The 21,085-nt window shown below is 45.5% G+C and overlaps 2 protein-coding genes across 4 annotated transcripts in view; one reads left to right on the top strand and one right to left on the bottom strand.

The window, feature by feature from the left end:
- The window catches only part of APC7 (tetratricopeptide repeat (TPR)-containing protein), a 158,079-nt gene that overhangs the window by 3,841 nt on the left and 133,153 nt on the right, over positions 1 to 21,085 (bottom strand). The gene's annotated exons all lie outside the window — the stretch shown is intronic.
- On the top strand, positions 7,719 to 10,217 carry LOC147904862 (uncharacterized). The gene is made up of 7 exons (XM_087397953.1): positions 7,719 to 7,769; positions 7,955 to 8,248; positions 8,476 to 9,126; positions 9,248 to 9,541; positions 9,757 to 9,879; positions 9,966 to 10,072; positions 10,208 to 10,217. Exons 1-7 carry the CDS (start codon positions 7,719 to 7,721, stop codon positions 10,215 to 10,217), a joined length of 1,530 nt encoding a protein of 509 aa, XP_087254079.1.

The raw sequence follows: 21,085 nt of genomic DNA, 5'->3' as shown, positions 1-21,085 counted from the left end.
CCCCAAGGACAAAAGAACATCGCGAACACCATATCCGCCATAGGGTAATGCTGGAAATCACCTCCCAGGCTGACCCTGCACGTGAAGTAGGCATGGAATCCTAAGCTGGTACAGGTACCAAAAGTAAATCCTGCGGCTCCATGATGCTGACCTCTGTGGGACCCCGTCTTTGGCGACGCTGCATGAAGAAACCGTGATCTCCTGGCTCTGACTCAAAGAGAGCAAAGGCTCCAGATCCTCTCCCCCAAAGGGCAGCGCCCCATGTCATTAGAAAGGACTCGGATGTAACATATGAGAACAACCTGAAGATACCTGTCCATACCACTCTAGAGCTGGGGCAGCTCCATAAACAATGCTTACTAGATTCCTCTGCAAGCTGACAACGCATACACAAGGAGGGTCTACCCATCTGCTGAAGCCAAGTACCCATAGGTATACCCCTATGTATAGTGAGCCAAAGAAAGTAGGAGACTTTCCTGGCTCTACTGATGCCCCAAAAGTGAGTCCAGTAGCGCAGCAAGAGCTCTGCAGTAAGTCCCTATGCGTGCCAATGCTGTGAGGCAGATGGTAGGTGATGAGAATCTCTCTGCTGAAGCCTGTAACCTGCCCTCGTCGAGTACTGGAAAAAGGAAAGAGGACGAACACCTGCCACCAGAGCAGGCCACGCCCACTCACCTGGGTCCCAGTCGAGCTCCGCAAGAGGTCAACCCTGAAAAATCCAAAGTCTCCATCTAGGATCCTCTGCAATGGTCAACCTGGAAGGATTTGTGGCCCATTCCTTACCCAAGCAACCAATGACCCTGACTCTCTGCCAAAGGAGCTCCTGTCGATCCAGGGGCTGAGTGGGATACAATCTGTGAGAGGAGTCCGTCTCAAAATAAGTAAACGGTGCCGGTCCTAAACGAACTCCAATGCATAGCCCTGTCTCACTAAAACAACCTAACCAACTAGAGATGGGATGAACATAGGCTGGATCTGTAAGCATATCCCTCCACTCTTGAGGAATAGCTCTCATGATCAGTAATCTGGTGGCAGTAATTTGTCCAAGTGGCCCGTGTCTATCTCTTATCTCCTCCTCTGACATCTCCACACCTCCCCTGAACCAATCTCCGACTGTCACAACCCCCTGAGCATGCCATCTGGCCAAGGGAGTCCTAAGTTCTGTACCAGGGGAAGATCCCTGATACCGACCCCAAGTCCTCCCTGCGAGGAGGGTAAAGTGATAGCATCCCATGAAACCCTGGCCCTAGTGTCCTCAGAACCGTCGCCAGCACTCCACAGAAAGTTCCGGAGCAATCTCCTCACATGACGGATCGAGTCGGCATGAAAGCACCAACATGACGCAACGTACCACATAGTCGCTAGTAGAACCTGTTGAGTACCAGCACTCTTCCGGCCAAAGAAAGTCTAGCTGTACTCCAGTAGGCTAGCTTTCTCCGGATGCTCTCAAGAACTGGGGCAAACTGCTGCGTCGGGGACACCTCAATGCCAACCTAGAAGCCTAGATATCTCGTGGAGGTGCCTCTGGGAATTGACAAGTCCCCCTGAGGCTAGGCAGAACTTGTCAATTGAATCTGCAGCAGTAGCAAGACTATATGCATCTCCTCTGACTGTCAGTGCCGTGTCGTCAGCAAACTCAGTGTCCAGAAGCTCCTGCTCCTGCCGGATAGGCAGATACCAGAGGAGAGGTATACTGGTAGGAAACCGGATACTTCTCATTTGAAAGTTTTTGGTTGCATTGCCTATGTTCAAGTGCCAGATGAGTTGAGATCCAAGTTGGATCCAAAAGCTGAGAAGTGCATCTTTATTGGTTATTCTCTATAGCAGAAAGGGTATAGATGCTATAACCCTTCTACTCGTAAGTTTATAGTGAGCAGAGATGTTGTTTTTGATGAGATGAGCAGCTAGTATAAACTAGTAAATGTGATTGATGATGTAGATGCACAAAATGGTAATGCTGCCCAAAATTCACAGCAGCAATCACAAAATATTAGTGGACATGTAGTGTCCTCTAGCAATGGTTCACATACTTTGCCATGGACATGCAGATTGAAATCAAGAGAATCTTCTCAAAGCAATGCAGATAGTGGTATGCAAGTATCTATGCAAGTATCATGAAGGGGAAAAGAGAAAGTAGATCAGCCCATGGTTGATGTGAATGCAGGTCACTCTTATGTGGATGGTGAATCCAGTGGCTCAAAACAGAGCCTTGATGATAAGTTAGGTATTCCTTCTATTGTTACACTTGGAGTAAGGAAGAAGGGGGGGCGCGACGCGAGAGGGCTGAAGGGGGGCGACATGAGCAGGGCGCTGCCAAGGGAGCCTGCACGGTCAAGGCAGCAGGGCGCGGCCAAGGGGGCAGGGCGCTGCCAAGGGCTGGGTGATGGCGACAGGCGGTGGTGGGCAATAGGAGACGGGAGCTCCTCCAAGATCGATCTCTCCACACCCTTTTCCCCGTTTCCGTTTTAAAGAAACATATTGACAAGACCCTAAATGAAATCAAGAAGCAAGAGCGGCGTATGCAAGAAGAATGGCGGAAGGAGAAAGGGAAGAAGGACGAATGGGAAAAGGAGAAGGAGACATGGGAAGGTGAGAAGGTCAACCTCAATGACAAAATGCAGGCCATGGGGACAGAATTACAGCAATTGAGGGATATGTAGAGGATACCAGAAGGTACGTGCAAGGCAATGGAAGAGAGAGCCGAGAATGAGAAGCTTAAGAAGAAGATGGCAGTGCTACAGACGACCATACAAGGGAAGCATGCTGAGTTCACACAGCACATCACTAAAGGTAATGCAAATATACTAGAATGGAAGAATGTGGTTAAGAAGGGTGCAGCAGCCCCCAAGAAAGAGATCATCTCTGAAGCCCTGAAGGAAGAGAAAAGGAGGAGCAACAAGGCCTTGAATGTCCTGGTCAGAGGCCTAACAGTTGGAGACACCCCTATGTCCGATGCCAAGACCTTGTTCACTAAAATGGGAGTCAACCTTACGTGCGAGACAGCATGGAGGGTTGGTAAAGTTGAAGCTCCAACAAGACCACTAGTAATGAAACTACGAATAGCTATGGATAGGTCCACCCTCATGGGCATGAGGGCAACCTTGAAAGGGACCAGAATATATTTGGATGACGATCTCACGCTATTACAGCAGGAGCATCGGAGAGAGGGGATGGTGCGGGTTATGGCAGCAAGAGATGCAGGGAAATGGGCTGCCTATAGCGATGGCAAAGTGATTATTCGAGAAAGAGTTGATAGAGGGGACAAGGGAGAAGGGGAGAAGGAAGAGGGTGAACTATGATGGTATAAGAGCCGGGAGAAGAGTGCACAAAACAAGTTGAGTATGGCTGTATGGAGCTGTAATAGTACACTTTGGTCCGACCCAGGTGGCTTCTCGGAGACATACACAGGCAGAGACATCATCTTCTACACTGAGACACATGAGAGCCCAAAGAGAGGCCTGCCCATAGTGAGGGTACATCTGGGAGTCTGCTCATAGGAGAGAAATGAGGAGAGATAGTGGAGTACGAGGCTCTGGACGTGTAGCTATCTTGTTCAAAACACACTTGAGACCACTCATATCTGTCGTACGGAGAGAGGAACATGCATGTTGATAGGTCAAAAAATGTAGTAAGCTCTTGTGCACTATACATAATAAGGGGTAGGCACATAGGTACACTTAGCTAGCAGATGATGGGGCTTTTTTGTTCCAAGGACATTTTTCAAAAAAATATATATGATGTGATGTAAATATTTTTTTAAAGTTGAATAAAACTCTGCAAGGGCCCCAATGGGAGATGATGAATCTCCAAGTGGTTCACCAATCACATCAGAGCAAGGGTATCCAAGGGTCATGTGTCCAAAATTATGTGTAATTGTGGGGTTTTTCTCTGGGTCACCGTGTTCATGATGGGATGGGATTTTGAGGTTTTTTTGTTGCCAGGTCAAGGGGCTTTTAGCTGGTTCTTGTGGGTTTGCATACAGGGCAAAATTGCATGTGAAAAGTGTGTGTAGAAAGTGTGCCTAGGGGGCCATGGGGTGATTCTATGTAAGCAAAGGAGAGTGGTAAAAAACCTTTGGAGAAAAATGAGAATGTATGCCAAGGTTACTCCAGGCAAGGAAGAAATCGAAAATGATACGTGGGTAAAAGAATTCCGGAAACCTATGCGATGTGGAGAAGGATGATCGACGTGCTGATTTCAGTGCTCCACCTGGGGGAAGAATCGACACCTAATGTAGTTGCTAGAGGCCATGCAATGATGTTACTGATTGTGGAAGATTGCAAAGAGGATTTGTGGGCTGGATCGACATCTCTTACCAAAGGAGGCGGCTTTTTTTCTTCATTCTCTGGACACCAGCAAGAAAGTGAAGCCATCGCTCATCATTTCGGTCCTGAAGGTATTCATCTCTTGATATGTACGTGGGTTTTTGACGAATGAAGTAGCGTGCTGGTCTGCATCAATTTGCTGCTGCAAAGAGGGCGTGAAGAGTTCGTCAGGAAAGAAGGAACAAGAATCTAAAGGAGCTGATTCCCATTTCTTTCTGTTGATCGAGCAAGTTGTACGAGAGTCAGTTGTGATTGATGCTGCTCAGAGAAAGCGTTTCGATTCTTCTAGGCTGATCGCTTCTAGTTGATGTTGGGTTGAAAAAGATGTTTGGGCCTTGGGATCGTGTATCTACTTGTTGCTATTCTATGACTCCTGGCAATCAGGAGAAGGATCGTTTGTGGGTGTGAAGCTGCTGAGTTTCCAGAATCGAATAGTTTGATTCAGCCTACCTCTGGTTGGAGTTCTCATTTGGTGTTGACAGGCTGGTGTACCTTCAAATCTGCAAAGGATTCACTGTTTTTTTCTGAAGTGACGTCTTGGGAATTTTGATTGTAGGAGTGAGATTCATTGGTGGATTGAGTGCTCTCTGTTCTGGGGATTGTTTTTTTAAATTAACAGCAAGATCTATGTTGTCTTGTGATTATTTGTTGTGGTAGTGGTGCCCGGATACCTTACTCTGAAGTGGTGTAAGCGCTCTAGTCTTGAGAGCCTCACTTGGTGTTCTAATCTACTTGGTTCCCGGCTCAGTTCATTCATTCCAAGGTGTACTTCGGAAGTGGTGTGATATATTTATTCCTTGAGTTACATCCTAAAGTACATGAAGTGTTCTTTGGAGTGTTTCAATCTTGTAATGAAGAGAACCTCTCTTGAATAAATCAAGTGTCTTTTTGTCACTTTTTTCCCGTTAAATGATTCACTCTTGGATAAAATATCTGAAGTCTTGTTAGTGAGGGAGCATTTCCTTTGTTTTGGGAGGAGTGGGTAAGGTCATTGAGCTATTCTAGATTGCTTAGGGGCTGTCCGGTTTTCCCCCTTTTCTTTTGTCATCCTTTTTGGCGATCTTGCTGGAGACTCACAAAAACACTGTGGGTCTTGGATTGAGATAGTGTGCACTTGAAACAAGACAGCTTGGAAGGGTTGGGTGAGATTTAATCTATTTTTTGTGGGTTGGTTGAAGATTCTCTTCTTAATCTTGGGTGTAATTTGATGAGCTATGAAGACAACGCCTCGCATGCGGTGATACATTGTGAGTTATGTAGTGGGTGTGGGCATAGAAGGCAGAATTGCATTGATCACAAGCTTCGAGTGATTCGTTTCCAAGCAATAATTAAGAAAGTTCGCAAGAAGATTGCCCTGAAGAAACAGAGATTTGAGTTAGCTACAAGTCAGAGCACTACTGGAATAGATTTATTTGTTTTGGGGTGATTTGTTTTCCTATGTACAAGATGGCTCATGAATTTCCCAGATTTTATGGGTTGCTCAATGAAGATCCTGAGAGGTTCATTGAGAGTATGGAGTTCATTGCTTTAATCAAAGACAGAAATGCTCCTGAAGTGCTTTTGTAGTTTCTTTCCTTTTGCTTAATGGGAGAGGCTCGAAATTGGTTGCAAGAGTTCCAAGCTGGTTGCCTTTATGAGCAAAGGGTTCATAGAAATCCGAGTTATGCTGAGGTGAGGGCTGCCTTTTTGGCACGGTTCGCATGTGTGCATGATGCTGATGGGTTGTGGAGAGAGCTGTGTGCTTTGCAGCAGAACTCACACTAGTCAATGGATGAATGCTCGGGAAGGTTTACTATCTTGTGGAATAGATGGCAGACTGCTTTGCTGCCAGAGGTGCCTCCTCGGGTGATAAAGAAGGACAGGTTCATAACTGGACTAAAGTCTGAAATTCGAATTAAGGTGGAATGTAAGAAAATGCCCACTTTTGAGGATGCTCTGAGAGTAGCCACGGAAAAGGAAAGGAAAGGAAACAAAAGAGATTGATACACCTTAGTAGTGAGCTTCCTATGGTGCAGGCTAATCCTACTGCTACATTTCCTTTGCCGGATGAGCCATTTAAGTCAAAACCCAAAAAGGAAGAATCCATGAAGGAAGAGATTCATGATATGTCAAAACTTATGAAGAATCTTTCTCTGAATTTGATGAGTGGTAGGGCTCCAGCAGGGAGGGGTATAGGTGGATTGCCTTTATCTGGTGGTTCAACTCCGTGGCAAGCGGGAAGAGGACGAGGGGTTTATGCTCCCAATGTGCAATGTTTTAAGTGTGGAGTTATTGGTCATTTTAGTTCATAAGGTGATAACCCACCTCGAGAGGGGGAAGATATTTATCCACTGCCACCAGCGCTGAATAACAGGAGTGATGATCATAATGTGCAGGTAGAGGAAGCAGGTCAATCGAGTGGTAATGGTAAATTCACTGCTGAAGAAAAGGGCAAAGGAGAGCTTGTGAGGTTACTCGGAATAGAGGATGATGATGCAGAGGTTATGCCTGTAGGGAAAAGAGTCCGTCAAGAAGAAGCTAGTGCGAGTGCAAGGCAGGAAGAGCATGCTGAAGAGGTGGTCACTTATCAAAGGAAGAAGAGCAAAAGAGCTAACAATCCCAAAAGAAAATACAAGGTGTTTGATTATCCTATTGGAAGAGAACAAGGAGAATGATCTTGTCGGAGATCTCTCCAGGAGAAAGCCTGATATTACTTTTGGGCAAATGATCAGCTTGTGTCCCAAATTGAAGAAGGAATGGAGGCGAGCAGTGAATCCTGGCAATAGGGCTGCTCGAAAGAAGACAGTGAAGTTGATGTCTATGTATGAGCTTTCATATCTTTTGCCCTCAGTGGAGGCCTGGCATAAAGGGAAGGAGCTTGGTGAGGCATATATTGATGGGGGAGCCCAAATATGTGTGATGACTCAGGCATGTGCTGAGAAATTAGGATTGAAGATCTCTTCTCCTTCAAGGTTTCGGATTCGGATGGCTAACCATGCAAAATTCAAGACTTTGGGGATTGTGGCTGAATTGGATGTGGAAGCTTTTAAGGTGCATTGCAAGATGGATTTCCATGTGATGCCAGCTGGTTTAGGGGCTTATCCTCTGATTCTTGGGAGACCTTGGTTACGCAGGGTGGGGGCAATTCAAGATTGGAAAAATGGGGTGATTACTGTTCATGCTCTTTCACAAAAGAGAATGAGATTTGATATGGTTAGTAGGGCAGAAATTTCTGATCCAGAAAAAGGGGAGGAACAGGGCAGTGAAAGTGATTCCAGCAGTGAAGAAGAAAGCAGCTTTACATCATGAAGTGATGATGTTGATGTGGCTTTTATTGGTGGAGTAGAAAATCTGCAAAAAGAACATAATGAGATACCTGAAAGCAGTGAAGAGGGGGAGGACAGAGGTGAAGTAATGGAGAAGTTTATGCAGCCCAACAATTCTCAAGAATCAATGCAAGAAAAGGTGGTTATCTGGCAAGGACAAGAATGAAAGTGTTGGGTCATATTGTTTTTGAGCAGGGGATTGAACCTGACCCAAGTAAAATCAAGGCGTTGATTATGCTTGACGCTCCCGCAAACACTAAACAGTTACACACATTTTTGCAAAAGGTGAAATACTTGTCTCATTTTGTTCATATGTTATCTCAGGTGCTGTATCCTCTTCAACAGGTGGTGAAGCATGAGCCACTGAAATGGACAAGTGAATGTGAAGAAGTATTTGAAGCAGTGAAGGAGATGCTTGGTCATATTTCAAGTGTGAAGGTGCCAGACTTCCAAAAAACTTTCTATGTGAATCCTTCAGTGGGTCCTGATGCTATTGGGGCTATACTTTTACAGCAAGGAGAGGGCTCAAGGTATATGAGGCCAGTTTATTATGCAAGCCGGGTAAAAAGTGAGGCTGAAAGAGAATTCACAGCAGCTCAATTGATTCTGGCCAGCTTGGTTTATGCTTGTAGAAGGTTTCGTTCTTATCTGTTGTCTCAAACTTTTGTGGTTCTCACTAATTCCTCTTTACTTCCTCATTTGTTGAATAGCACCCACCTCTCAAGAAGCATGATTTAGTGGATTACTGAACTGCAGGAGTTTTCATTTACTTTTCTTGTTGAAGACTCTACCAGGGCTACGCTGGCTGAGTTACTTACAAAGAAAGTCGTCCGATTCTGGTGAAGGAAGTTGAGGAGCATACTGCAAAGGAGGAAGAGCAGCCATTAGATAATGCATATACCCTGTTTTTTGATGGGTCTTTTAAGAAGAGCTTGAATAAAGCTTCAGGAGGTGGTGTTGTACATGATCCAGATGGGAGGCAGATTCATAAATTGGGTATTCAGCTTAAAGCATGCAGTAATAATGAAGCTGAATATGCAGCATTATATGAAGGCTTGAAGGTATGTATCAGTTTGGGAATCAAGAGATTAATGATCAAGGGTGATGCATTAATAGTTGTCAAGCAAATCTTGAGAGTCTGGAAGACAAAGCATTTGCATTTAAGGAGTTGGCTGAATGTCATTAGGAAGCAGTTGAAACAGCTTGAGGCCTGGAGCTTGCATCATGTAGAGAGGAGTCTAAACTTGGAGGCTCATAATACTGCCCAAGAGTTGGCTGAGCCACATATACAAGCAGTGAGAGTACATGAACCTCTTTATTGGGGTAGAGAATTCTTGGCTTTGGTGGAAAAGTTTTTGTTGTCTGGAAAAGTTTCTGAAGAAGTTCCCAAACAAAAGAGATATAGGTTCTTGAAGACAAGTCAGCCTTATTGTTTGATTGGTGATGTTTCATACATGAAAGGAGCTGACCTGATATTCAGAAACTCGAGTACCTTGGTGTGATGAGATCCAGCATATACTGGAAGCAAATCATGAAGGCATCTATGGTGGCCATTTTGCATTTAAGATCATGTTAAGGAAGATTTTGACAGAAGGCTATGTTTGGCCTTCCTTACAGAGAGATATAAGACATTGGTGTATGTCTTGTTTTCAATGTCAACAAATGGGAAAGAGGATCTTGCATCCAGAATTAAGAAATGTAGTGATTGCTTTTTATATTTTTGAGAAGTGGGGAATCGATGCTGCTGGTCCACTACCAATGACAGCGAGAGGGAACTGTTACCTACTCACAGCTGTTGATTATTTGTCTCGATGGGCTGAAGCAAAAGCGGTACGAGCAGTAAATGCAAAATCAGTTTGCAAGTTTGTGTATGAGGATATCTGTTGTCGTTACGGCATGCCCTTAGAATTGGTTTCTGACAGAGGACAAGGCTTTAGGAGTGAATTAATGGATTTACTTTGTGAAAAACTGAAAATCAAGCACAAATATGCTACTCCTTATTAACCCCAATGCAATGCTATGAATGAGCGTTTTAATGGGGAAGTTTCAAATATCTTGGCTAAGATGATGAGGACTAATGAGAAGAGTTGGGATCAGGCTTTACCTTCAGCTTTGTGGGCATACAGGATTGCAGTAAAAGAGGGAACTCAGTTTTCACCTTTTCATTTAATTTATGGGAAGGAAGCACTATTGCCACTGGAGGTAGAGATTCCAGCTGTCTAGATGCTGATGAAGATGGGAAAAGCCAAGTACAGCTTATCAGAAACGATTGGTTGACATGCAGGAAGCTCAGTTGGATAGGCAGAAAGCTGTAGAACACTATGCAATGGCTTAGGAGAAAAATCAGCAAAAGGTAAATCTGAAATACAAGGATAAAAAGATCAAGGAAGGGGATTTAGTTCTGCGTTATGATAGTAAGCTGGACTTCACATTCAAGACAAGGTTTGTGACCAAGTGGGAACGACCGTACCATGTGTTGCAGAGGTACTCCAATAGCTCGTATCAGCTTGAAGACTTGGATGGCAAGATGCATAAGAATTAGGTTAATGGTTTAAGATTGAAGAAATATGTTGTCAGGATCACGTAAGTAAGCTCGTGTGGACCAATGGTGACAGTAGCAGATAAAGAAAAAAGTCTTATGGATGAAAATATTTCATTTGAGTTGAAGCACATGTTCGACTCCGAGCTGCAAGACATGAATGTCTGCAGTCTTGGGTGTGGGCAAATATGATAGGTCAAAAAATGTAGTAAGCTCTTGTGCACTGTACATAATAAGAGGTAGGCACATAGGTACACTTAGCTCGCAGATGATGGGGCTTTTTTGTTCCAAGGACATTTTTAAAAAATATATATATGATGTGATGTAAATATTTTTTTAAAGTTGAATAAAACTCTGCAAGGGCCCCAATGGGAGATCATGAATCTCCAAGTGGTACACCAATCACATCAGAGCAAGGGTATCCAAGGGTCATGTGTCCAAAATTATGTGTAATTGTGGGGTTTTTTTCCGGGTCACCATGTTCATGATGGGATGGGATTTTGGGGTTTTTTTGTTGCCAGGTCAAGGGACTTTTAGCTGGTTCTTGTGGGTTTGCATACAGGGCAAAATTGCATGTGAAAAGTGTGTGTAGAAAGTGTGCCTAGGGGGCCAAGGGGTGATTCTATGTAAGCAAAGGAGAGTGGTAAAAAACCTTTGGAGAAAAATGAGAATGTATGCCAAGGTTACTCCAGGCAAGGAAGAAATCGAAAATGATACGTGCGTAAAAGAATTCCGGAAACTTGTGCGATGTGGAGAAGGATGATCGACATGCTGATTTCAGTGCTCCACTTGGGGGAAGAATTGACACCTGATGTGGTTGCTGGAAGCCATGCAATGATGTTACTAATTGTGGAAGATTGCAAGGAGGAATTGTGGGCTGGATCGACATCTCTTACCAAGGAGGCGGCTTTTTTTCTTCATTCTCTAGACACCAGCAAGAAAGCAAAGACATCGCTCATCATTTGGGTCCTGAAGGTATTCATCTCTTGATATGTACGTGGGTTTTTGACGAATGAAGTAGCTTGCTGGTCTGCATCAATTTGCTGCTGCAAAGAGGGCGTGAAGAGTTCGTCGGGAAAGAAGGAACAAGAATCTAAAGGAGCTGATTCCCATTTCTTTCTGCTGATCGAGCAAGTTGTATGAGAGTCAGTTGTGATTGATGCTGCTCAGAGAAAGCGTTTCGATTCTTCTAGGCTGATCGCTTCTAGTTGATGTTGCGTTGAAAAAGACGTTTGGGCCTTGGAATCGTGTATCTACTTGTTGCTGTTCTGTGACTCCTGGCAGTTAGGAGAAGGATTGTTTGTTGGTGTGAAGCTGCTGAGTTTCCAGAATCGAATAGTTTGATTCAGCCTATCTCTGGCTGGAGTTCTCATTTGGTGTTGACAGGCTGGAGTACCTTCAAATCTGCAAAGGATTCACTGTTTTGTTCTGAAGTGACGTCTTGGGAATTTTGATCGTAGGAGTGGGATTCATCGGTGGATTGAGTGCTCTCTGTTCTGGGGATTGTTTTCCTGAATTAACAGCAAGATCTGTGTTGTCTTGTGATTATTTGTTGTGAGGGAGTCTTGTGGTAGTGGTACCCGGATACCTTGCTCTGAAGTGGTGTAAGCGCTCTAGTCTTGAGAGCCTCACTTGGTGTTCTGATCTACTTGGTTCCCGGCTCAGTTCATTCATTCCAAGGTGTACTTCGGAAGTGGTGTGATACATTTATTCCTCAAGTTACATCCTAAAGTACATGCAGTGTTCTTTGGAGTGTTTCAATCTTGTAATGAAGAGAACCTCTCTTGAATAAATCAAGTGTCTTTTATCTGGAAACCTGTCAGTTTTTTTCCCGTTAAATGATTCACTCTTGGATAAATATCTGAAGTCTTGTTAGTGAGGGAGCATTTCCTTTGGTTTGGGGGGAGTGGGTAAGGTCATCGAGCTATTCTAGATTGCTTAGGGGCTGTCTGGTTTTCCCCCTTTTCTTTTATCAACATCACATGTGGATACGAGTGCAGCTACTAGATGCCCGACCGATCTTCATTGCAGTATGGTATTTCCCTCCACACACGTCATCATATGCCCATGATGTCACTACAGAGGGGCACAGGCCTTATGAGACGATACATGATGATATCATAGAGTTCTCTAGACAAGGAGACACCCTCCTTCTAGGGGACTTCAATGCCAGGGCGAGGGATAGGCAAGTGGGCTTACTTGACTTCACATATGAGAGAGATCCCCACATGATGCCAGAGTTAGATGCAGTAGAACTCAGGATTCGGAGACTTTCTGCAGATACTTCACATGTGACAGCATATGGGCGACACCTGCTTGAGTTGGGAGCTGTCCACGAGCTCATCATCTACAATGGCTTTCAGAGATGGCCATCATCGGAGGGATTCACATGCTTCCCACATGGAGGCGGGACTAGCATAGTGGGGCCTTCGATGTTCTTGCTACTACACCAGGCACAGGGAGAGTTCCTACCGCTACCCGTACCCAGATCCACTTTGACCATGCCCTTGATCCAGTGTATGCGTGTCACTTAGCCAGAGAGCTTCCGGCCTTATTAGAGGCTGATTTAGACCTCACCCACGCCTCAGCCACCCTTGTCACAGTGATATAGGATGTTGCCACCAGATCCTTTCCTACGACCTGATCTTCATGGGTACAAGATGGGAAGATGCCTCAAAACCCCTGGTTTGATGATGAGTGCAGAGAGATGCGAGCCCACCTCACACGGGAGGGAGCCTTGGGTCAGTTGACGTCACGTTAGGCACACACGATCTTTCAGCGGTTGACACGCCGCAAGAGACGAGCCTTCCTCACACATAGGATGGATGAGATCATCAGATCATTTCGCGGAGGAGACCCAACCACTCGGTGGGGATTCCTCGCAGAGGGGAAGCCACCCATCCCCATCATTGATCCGGGTGTGTGGCACACTTATGCATGCTCCTTATATGATGTCCCAAGGCAGACACCGCCAGACATGTCCTCTGTGCCCAGGCCCACTACCTCTCATCTATTCACTACGCAGAATGTGCGGGCTGCACTTCGCCATCTCCACAACCGGAAAGCACAGGATCACAAAGGCCTTCGGACAGAGCACTTTGCACATGGGCAGAAGGTCCTAGCACCCATCCTTGTACATATGTTTAACCTTGCAGTTTGTCACGGCTTCCCACCAGCGTGGAATACCATTACTATCTTACTGATACATAAAGCACGAGACCTCATGGACACCGAGAACTATTGCACCCTCATGATTGGCCACACACTGGCCAAGATCTATGGATCGGTACTAGAGAGAGAGATCAGCAGTCATACAGAGGCATGGGGGCAACGAGCACTAGGGCAGGCAGGATTCAGGAGGCAACACTCTACTCTAGACCACATTTTTACTCTAGGGCTATCATTGAGGAGGCGAGGTCCAGACATCAAAGAGTCTACACATGCTTCGTAGACTCTCGAAAGGCCTTTGACACTGTTCCATGATCCCGCATGATCAAGAGACTATAGGAGATGCAGATCCCAGAGATGCTGATTTGGGGTGTGATGAGCTTATATGAGTCAGTCAGAGGCAGGGTCTGTGCCCCAGGCGGTCTATCGGATTCGGTCGAGAGCACCATTGGGGTCTCTCACCGACTCTCTTTGGACTCTACATTGATGAGATCACATCTTTCATAGATCATCTAGGTGGCGAGGACTCATTACTAGGGGATCTCCTCATACAAATATTGTTATATGCTGATGATATAGTCCTTATATCCTCTTTAGCGGAGAGGCTACAGAGAGATCTAGAGGCATTAGAGATGTTTTGCAGAGAGAGAGATCTGACAGTCAACCTTGGGAAAACTAAGGTTATGATCTTCAACACCTCACGAGCAGTGACTCACCGACTTAGTTTCACCTATCGTGGTGAACCAGTGGAGATAGTACAGTCATACACATATTTGGGAGCAATCTTCACAGGACCTATCTTCATGACGATGAAACATGCAGCCCAAGTACGGCTCACACGAGGGCGTAGTGCTTTGGCTAGACTAGAGCGGCAATGTTTCCAGGCGCACTTCCAGGATCCACTGACGAAGGGCTGGCTTTTCGACACACTAGTGCGGCCGACTGTCATGTATGCAACACCTTTCTGGGGGTGCAATCTTCCGAGGACATATAGGAGGAGCTTCGAGCGGCTACAGGTGACGATGGGATCCAAGATGATCCGATGTAAGCCCTCAGTTCCACATGAGATAGCACAGGCAAAGTTCGCCATGACACCTCTCCAGGTTGATGCCATCTTTCAGACAGTGACTTTCATTCACAGAGTCTGAGGCTCACCATTGGAGACTTCCGAGGTTGGCCTTGGAGTCATCCAGACGACTCGCAGAGAGCAGGCAGACACATGGTATGCATGCATATCTACATGGCTTGCTAGGTATGGTATCTAGATGGACAGGCTCTCCCCCTTTCAGTACAGCATGGATGCACCTCCTAAGTCGATCCCTTGAGATGAGATCAACCGTATCATACGGTTAGACCTCCTCCAGCTTCACACATCCCGAACTTGGGGGGAGGACCAAGAGCTCCCCACCAAGACCCAGTTCTATCGCGACCACTTCCTGAGAGTATCAGAGGAGGGATTCATTATCAAACCCCAGTATCTCGAGGATAGAGGAGTCTCCCATGCACTGAGGATTGCCATTGGTCAGATGCGGGTTTCGTCCCACCAGCTGAGGATCGAGGCAGGGAGAGCAGCGAGTCTGCACACTATGTACGTTGGGGGCCGTTGAGACAGAGGAGCATTTTCTTTGTGTTTGCCTAGCCTACAATGAGATTCGGGGACGCTACCACTGTCTCTACCTAGAGGGGAGTGGCTTTGGTCTTTTGTCACGACTCATCCATTTCCATGCCCAGGTCTGTATCGGGCTTTATTTGATGGGATGCGGCGACACAAAGAGACGCTTCTACGACAGATCAGAGAGCAGCAGGGGATGGTCGGACCACTACAAGACAGAGGGTGACCGGGCACAATGACATGTCACATACTTCTATACATTTGAGTCAGCCCCCAAACACAGCGGAGTGGAGGAGGAGGAGCTAGCCGACATGAGAGATGGCACAGTACCACCGAGAGAGGGGCGCAAAGGCCACATGTGCGACAGAGAGCCCCCAAGATACACTCTATTGAGATCCGCCCTATCACAACTTTCCTCAGGGGAGACCGACAGAGACGAGGGGTCACCCTAGACATAGCCCAGAGAGTCCAGAGAGCGAGGAGACCGCGTTCCCCACCGCAACACGAGACAGCTCGATAGACGTAGATACGAGACATCTTCGCAGCCCACTAGAGAGCCATCACTGTACCAGGCTTCGGTTTCATTCCAGCACCTGGATAGATAGATTGATTGATATGGCCCACTCTCTGCAGTTGTAGTTGACTTTTTTTCTTTTCTTTTCTATGATTATGTATCACCACAATTTAAATATCCCAAGTCAAAGTACAGTTGACCATTTATGTGATCATAATTAAAGAGTTTTCATATGTGTTAATTATGGTCAAAGAGTTCTTTTAATGGTCAAAGAATTGACTATGATCAAAGATACTTGACTTTGGTCAAGTAAGCTTGACTTCGGTCGGGGAGACTTGGTTTATTACCAAGAGGGTTAACTGCGGTTAACCAGAGAACCACAGAGCTGACTACGGTCAGAGAGTGTTGACTTTGGTCAACGAGACTTGGCATACGCCAAGAGGGTTAACTACACTTAACCAAGTTGTGCCAGCTTCGGTTGGAGAGATGTGCCAGCTTTGGTTGAAGAGACTTGGCTATAATTAAGGCACACGACCATTGGTCAAAGCTCCTTAATTACGACCAAAAGGGTTGACTTCGGTCAACCAAGAATTGTGTTTTATGTTTTGTTCACATGTTTGTTCAGTGGGGATGCCCACCTGTGACTAGGATTAGTTCACAATTTATTATTTGCATGCAAAGCGCTAACAATTAATGGGTGCCATGGTGGTGCGCTTTAATTAATTGTTGCAGGTACTATGAGGGGCTAAAGACCCAAGCAATTTGGAGCGTAGCAAGTATTTTGGAGGCCACCCGCGTGACCAAGTGCTACGAAGACCCCAAAAATTGCCCTTAGAGGCATGTAATAGGACTTAGTCTAGTTTTTAGACAAGTGGCATGTTGCCATTTTGGAATGAGCTTGAAGCTCTTGTAAAGATTGATTTACGTTTGAAAAATAGGTATGACAGCTCTACGCTGAACTATGTACTCCTCTCAAGTAATAAAAACCTTCAAGGGGGTCCAGGCTGATGATTGTCTTGGGCCCTAGTGTATCTGTAGAGAGAGGGAGAGAAGAGAGAGCAAGAGAGTGTTTGCTGCAGTTTGTTTCCTGTGATTCAGCAAGTCGGAAGGGTCTATAAGGAAAGGACGTTCAATGATGGAGATAGCCTATGTTTGAAGATGGAGATTGCATTGGTATCAGAACGTAAGGTCTCATTTCCTCCCTAGGAATTGAAGATCCAAGAAGTCTTGGGAAGCTGGGCCATCTACAAGGCATTGTGAGCAACAAATATGGGGGCGACGTGCTCGGGAGAGCAAACTAGCGTTTAATGAAGTGGATGCTGGTGGCGAACAGGAGAGGCGTCTGATGAAACTTAGCGAAGGAAGTTTGCTACCTGGCTCTAGATTTCGACTAGATATGGCTATGGGTGACGTCGGGTCCTGTTGATTAGGACATACGTCGAGCGTTGGCTGATGGGGCGATGGCTAGGTGCCGACGACCGATGTACAACAGCGCCAGGAGGAATTCGATGTAGCTTATACACGAATTCTGCGATTAGGAGAACGCGCCAGCGATAGCTAATCAGCGACGGGATCTGCGTGAACCAAATCCCAACTCTCTGTTCGGGGTGATTCTGCTTTATCTTCTGTGGGCGCTGACAGGGCTAGGGTGCCAGCCAAGGGTTTACGTGGTAGTCCACATAGGAAAGGCAATGCAAGTTGGTGATGATGCCTGAACATTGGAATTGGCTGGGAAAATTCCGCCTTGTAAATTTTCTCACGGGTGAAGGTTTCGAGCGACGTACTCTTGACGCTACAGAGTGTTACGCCACGTGGCCAAGGAGTTACCTAGGAGTACACGTGGTAGATACGTGGATGCTGACTTAGCAGTTGACGTGGTAGTGTATGCTTGCGTGACACGTGGCAGTCCACGTAGGAAGGACACGTGGCAAGTGCTAATGTGGCAGGCCTGAGAGACAGCTGACATGGCATTGACTTGTGGCAGCCAGCTGGACGGCTAAGGTGCCAAACCAGTGGCTAGACTAACTCTGGTTAGTTAACCCTGGTTAGAGGTTCAGTTAGTTGGTCTAACCAAACTAGACTGGTTATTCAAACCAGGTCTGACCAACTAACCTTAGTTTTAGTTAACCAGACCATAGCTCGATAATGGTTGAGGTCCAGTTGAGAGCCAACCAGACCAGAGCCAGTTAGTCTGGTTAGAGTAACCAGCCGGTTACCCATCCAGTTACTGTCCAAAAAAAAAAGGACAGTTGCAGAGACTGTTTCTGCCAGCAAATTTCACCTACCTGTCAGAAAAGCAACAGAAACACAGTAAAATCAGAGATTTGCACAAGTAAAGGAATGCATGCCTTTGTGCTCAGAAAAGGGAATCAGATGCATACTGAGTGCTTTTTGCAGCAGCCAGAAAATTGTTGATGCTTTGGCAACTTTGTGGGTTTATGCTTTGAGTTGACAGCCCATTACTGGCACAAGTTGTGAATGCAAGACACCTCTTGTTGAGGTACTTTCTCTTTGAAAAGCATAGGCTGAGTGCATTAGTTGCATACACTGTGTGTGTGAGAGAGTTGCAGATCTCAAACAAGTTGCAGAGATGGCTTCACAGCAGCATGCCCAATCATCCCATGAGGGAATGGCAGAGTCTAGCCAGGTATAGCAGGCTGAGGCAACAGAGAGTTAATTACTCAGTTGGGAGAGGCAACAAGCGATCCCTTGTTTCGCAGGATGGTACAACCTCTTTTTGAGGGAAAGCCAGAGAAGCCTCCCTCTGGAGCAGATCAGGAAGGAGTGGTGGGCAAAAAGAGAAAAAGAGCAGGTCCTCTTCCCAAGAAGAAGGCGAAGCATCATCACAGTTCATCCCATCCTCGACATCACCTCCTTCTTCGGGATCTTCAGAGTCAAAGAAGAAAAAGAAGAAGAAGAAGAAGAAGTCCAGCAGGAAGGCAGAGACTAAAGAATTCAAGGACGGTGGGAAGTCAATAAGATTTGCCACTTACAATGGCTAGTATGGTGAAGCTGAAAAGGCTATGCAGTTCGTAAGGCAATTTGATGCTGCCTTCAGCCTGGAAAATTTCAGTGAGTCCTCAAAGCTTCGTATGGTTGGTTTACACTTGACTGGTATAGCCAGTGCATGGTGGATAGCTAAAACAACCAACTATGTAGCCCCTAGGAAATGGAAGGACTTCAAGAAAGCTTTCTATAAACAGTTTATTCCCAAACAGTTTCGGGATCATGTCCTTCTGGGTTGGGAGAGCATTCATATGGAAGCACAAGATACAGTTGAGTCTTACAACCAGAAATTTTGGGATGCATACTTGCAGGTTTCGCCTTTCAAGAATATTTTTGATAAGACTCAACTCAGGAAGTACAGGGCCGGACTCACTCCAAAGATACACGCCCAAGTGAAGACTAAAGATATTAAAGAAATATCAGATCTCATGCATTCAGCCAATGTGGCTAGTCTCATGTACATGTAGGATCCTACTAGTGTGCCTTCATTACAGGCGGGGGATAAAAAGCCAGCGACCCCCAAGTTTGAAACAAGAGAGTTTCCCGAGGCTCAGAAGAGAGGATTTCAGCCTTAGAAGCCGAGGGGAAACCAAGTGCAAAAGCCCTATAAGGGAAGACCACAGTTTACCCCTAAACAGATTGAAACTTTCAGAAAAGAGGGTAAATGCTTCAGGTGCGGCAAAGAGGGGCATGTGGCTGCCGAGTGCCCAAAAAAGCCTTCAACTTCGAAGGGAAAAGAGGCAGAGAAGCCATGGGGACCGCAAAAGCCAATGGCACGAGGAATTCTTGACATACTGGGTCATGTTTCAAACCCAGAAGAACGAGAATTGCTGCTATCATGGGGCAAAGTTAGAGAGCAGCAAGCACTGATTTTATTTGATCCAAGGGCTACTGATAACTTTATATTAGAGGATCTAGCCCTGAGGCTGGGAATAAAGACGGAGGACTTGGGCAGGGCTCTGGATGCCGACCAGATTTCTGTGGGAACCCTGTGCTACTCACTCCCTTGATAGGGCAGCTCCGTCTTCATGTACAGAGTTATGTGGATCAGGAAGACTTCTTCATTTCTCCACTGAAACATCATGATGTAGTCTTGGGTATGCCTTGATTTCATCGCAAGGCAATGAAGTTGACTCTTCTTGAAAGAGTGCTAGAGTTTGTACATAGGGGCAAAGTACATCGTGTGGTTGCTAGGAATAGAGGGGAAACTATTCCCATAGTATCAAATAGTTTTGTTGGAAAAGAAATAAAGTCTGCAGTTTCAGCTTACATGATTTTTGTAAAAGAGAGAGATGTGGAAATGCATGCTGAAATAAGTGAGGCAGATCAGAATAAATTTCAGTTTCTTGAAAATTTTAAAGATTGTTTTTTTGATGCTTTGCCAGGGGAACTACCCCCTGAGAGACTTGAGGATCATGGCATAGAACTTATTCCTGGCAGCGAGCCACCCAATAGGCCCCCATACAGAGGTAGTGCAACTCAGCGAGAAGAGATTATGACTCAGGTGCAGGACTCAGGTACAGGACTTGTTATCTAAGGGGTTGATTTAGCCCAGTTCTTCTCCTTTTTGTTCCCCTGTATTGTTAGTATAGAAGAAAGATGGCTCATTCCGTATGTGCATCAATTACCGTGCACTGAACAAAATGACCATCCAGAATAGATTCCCTATTCCGCGCATTGATGATGTGCTGGATCAGTTAAATGAAGCTTCAGTTTTCAACAGGATAGACTTAAAGAGTGGATATCACCAAGTGAGGATACAACCTCAGGATGTGCATAAGACAGCATTCCGCGCTACTTTTGGGTTATATGAGTATCTGGTGATGCCTTTTGGATTGACAAATGCCCCAACTACTTTCAATAGGATGATGCATCGTATCTTCCGACCCTATAGACAATTCACTGGTACCTTCTTCGATGACATAATTGTCTATTCTAAGTCCGAAGAAGAGCACAAGGAACATCTTGCTATAGTGTTTCAAGAGCTGAGAAATTATCAGCTCTATGCAAACAGCAAGAAAAGTGAATTCTTTCAGGAAGAGATCCATTACTTGAGGCATATAATATCCAAAGATGGGATACGGATGGATCCAGCAAAGATCCGTGCCATTCAGGAATGGCCAGAGCTGAAAACAGTGCATGAAGTTCGAAGTTTCCTAGGCATGTGTTCTTACTACATAAGATTTATCAGGCATTTTGCGGATATAGCTGCTCCACTCCACGATCTTACTAAGAAAAATGCAGCTTTCAGATGGAAAATTCCTCAAAAGACAGCCTTCACCACACTCAAAGAGAGGTTGACCATAGAGCCAATCTTAATAGTTCCAGATTTGTATCAGCCATTTGATGTGGATTGTGATGCTTGTGGGAAATGTGTTGGGGCTACAAAATGGTCATGTAGTGGCCTATGAGAGCAAGAGACTCCGGGATGCAGAGAGATATCTGGGAATCTATGAGAAAGAGTTATTGGCTGTAATTCATGCCATCCATACATGGAAGCATTATCTTTTGGTTGTAGATTTTACAGTTAAAACATATCACCAAAGTATGAGATACTTTTTGACTCAAACAAAGCTTTCCGAGAAGCATATGAAATGGGCAAACATGCTGTCAATG

The sequence above is a fragment of the Dipteris shenzhenensis genome, chromosome 2 (assembly GCF_047967505.1).
Source record: "Dipteris shenzhenensis isolate YYH24624 ecotype China chromosome 2, Dip_SZ_1.0, whole genome shotgun sequence".
Lineage (NCBI taxonomy): Eukaryota > Viridiplantae > Streptophyta > Polypodiopsida > Gleicheniales > Dipteridaceae > Dipteris > Dipteris shenzhenensis.
Note: the sequence above shows the minus strand (reverse complement) of the source record. Positions and strands in the feature narration are given on the sequence as shown.

Coding starts and splice junctions, on each gene's coding strand:
- LOC147904862 (XM_087397953.1), top strand. CDS start 7,719: ATGGAGAAGTTTATGCAGCCCAACAATTCTCAAGAATCAATGCAAGAA. Junction 8,249..8,475: donor AATTGATTCTGGCCAGCTTG/GTTTATGCTTGT, acceptor ATTCTGGTGAAG/GAAGTTGAGGAGCATACTGC. Junction 9,127..9,247: donor TCAGAAACTCGAGTACCTTG/GTGTGATGAGAT, acceptor CCTTCCTTACAG/AGAGATATAAGACATTGGTG.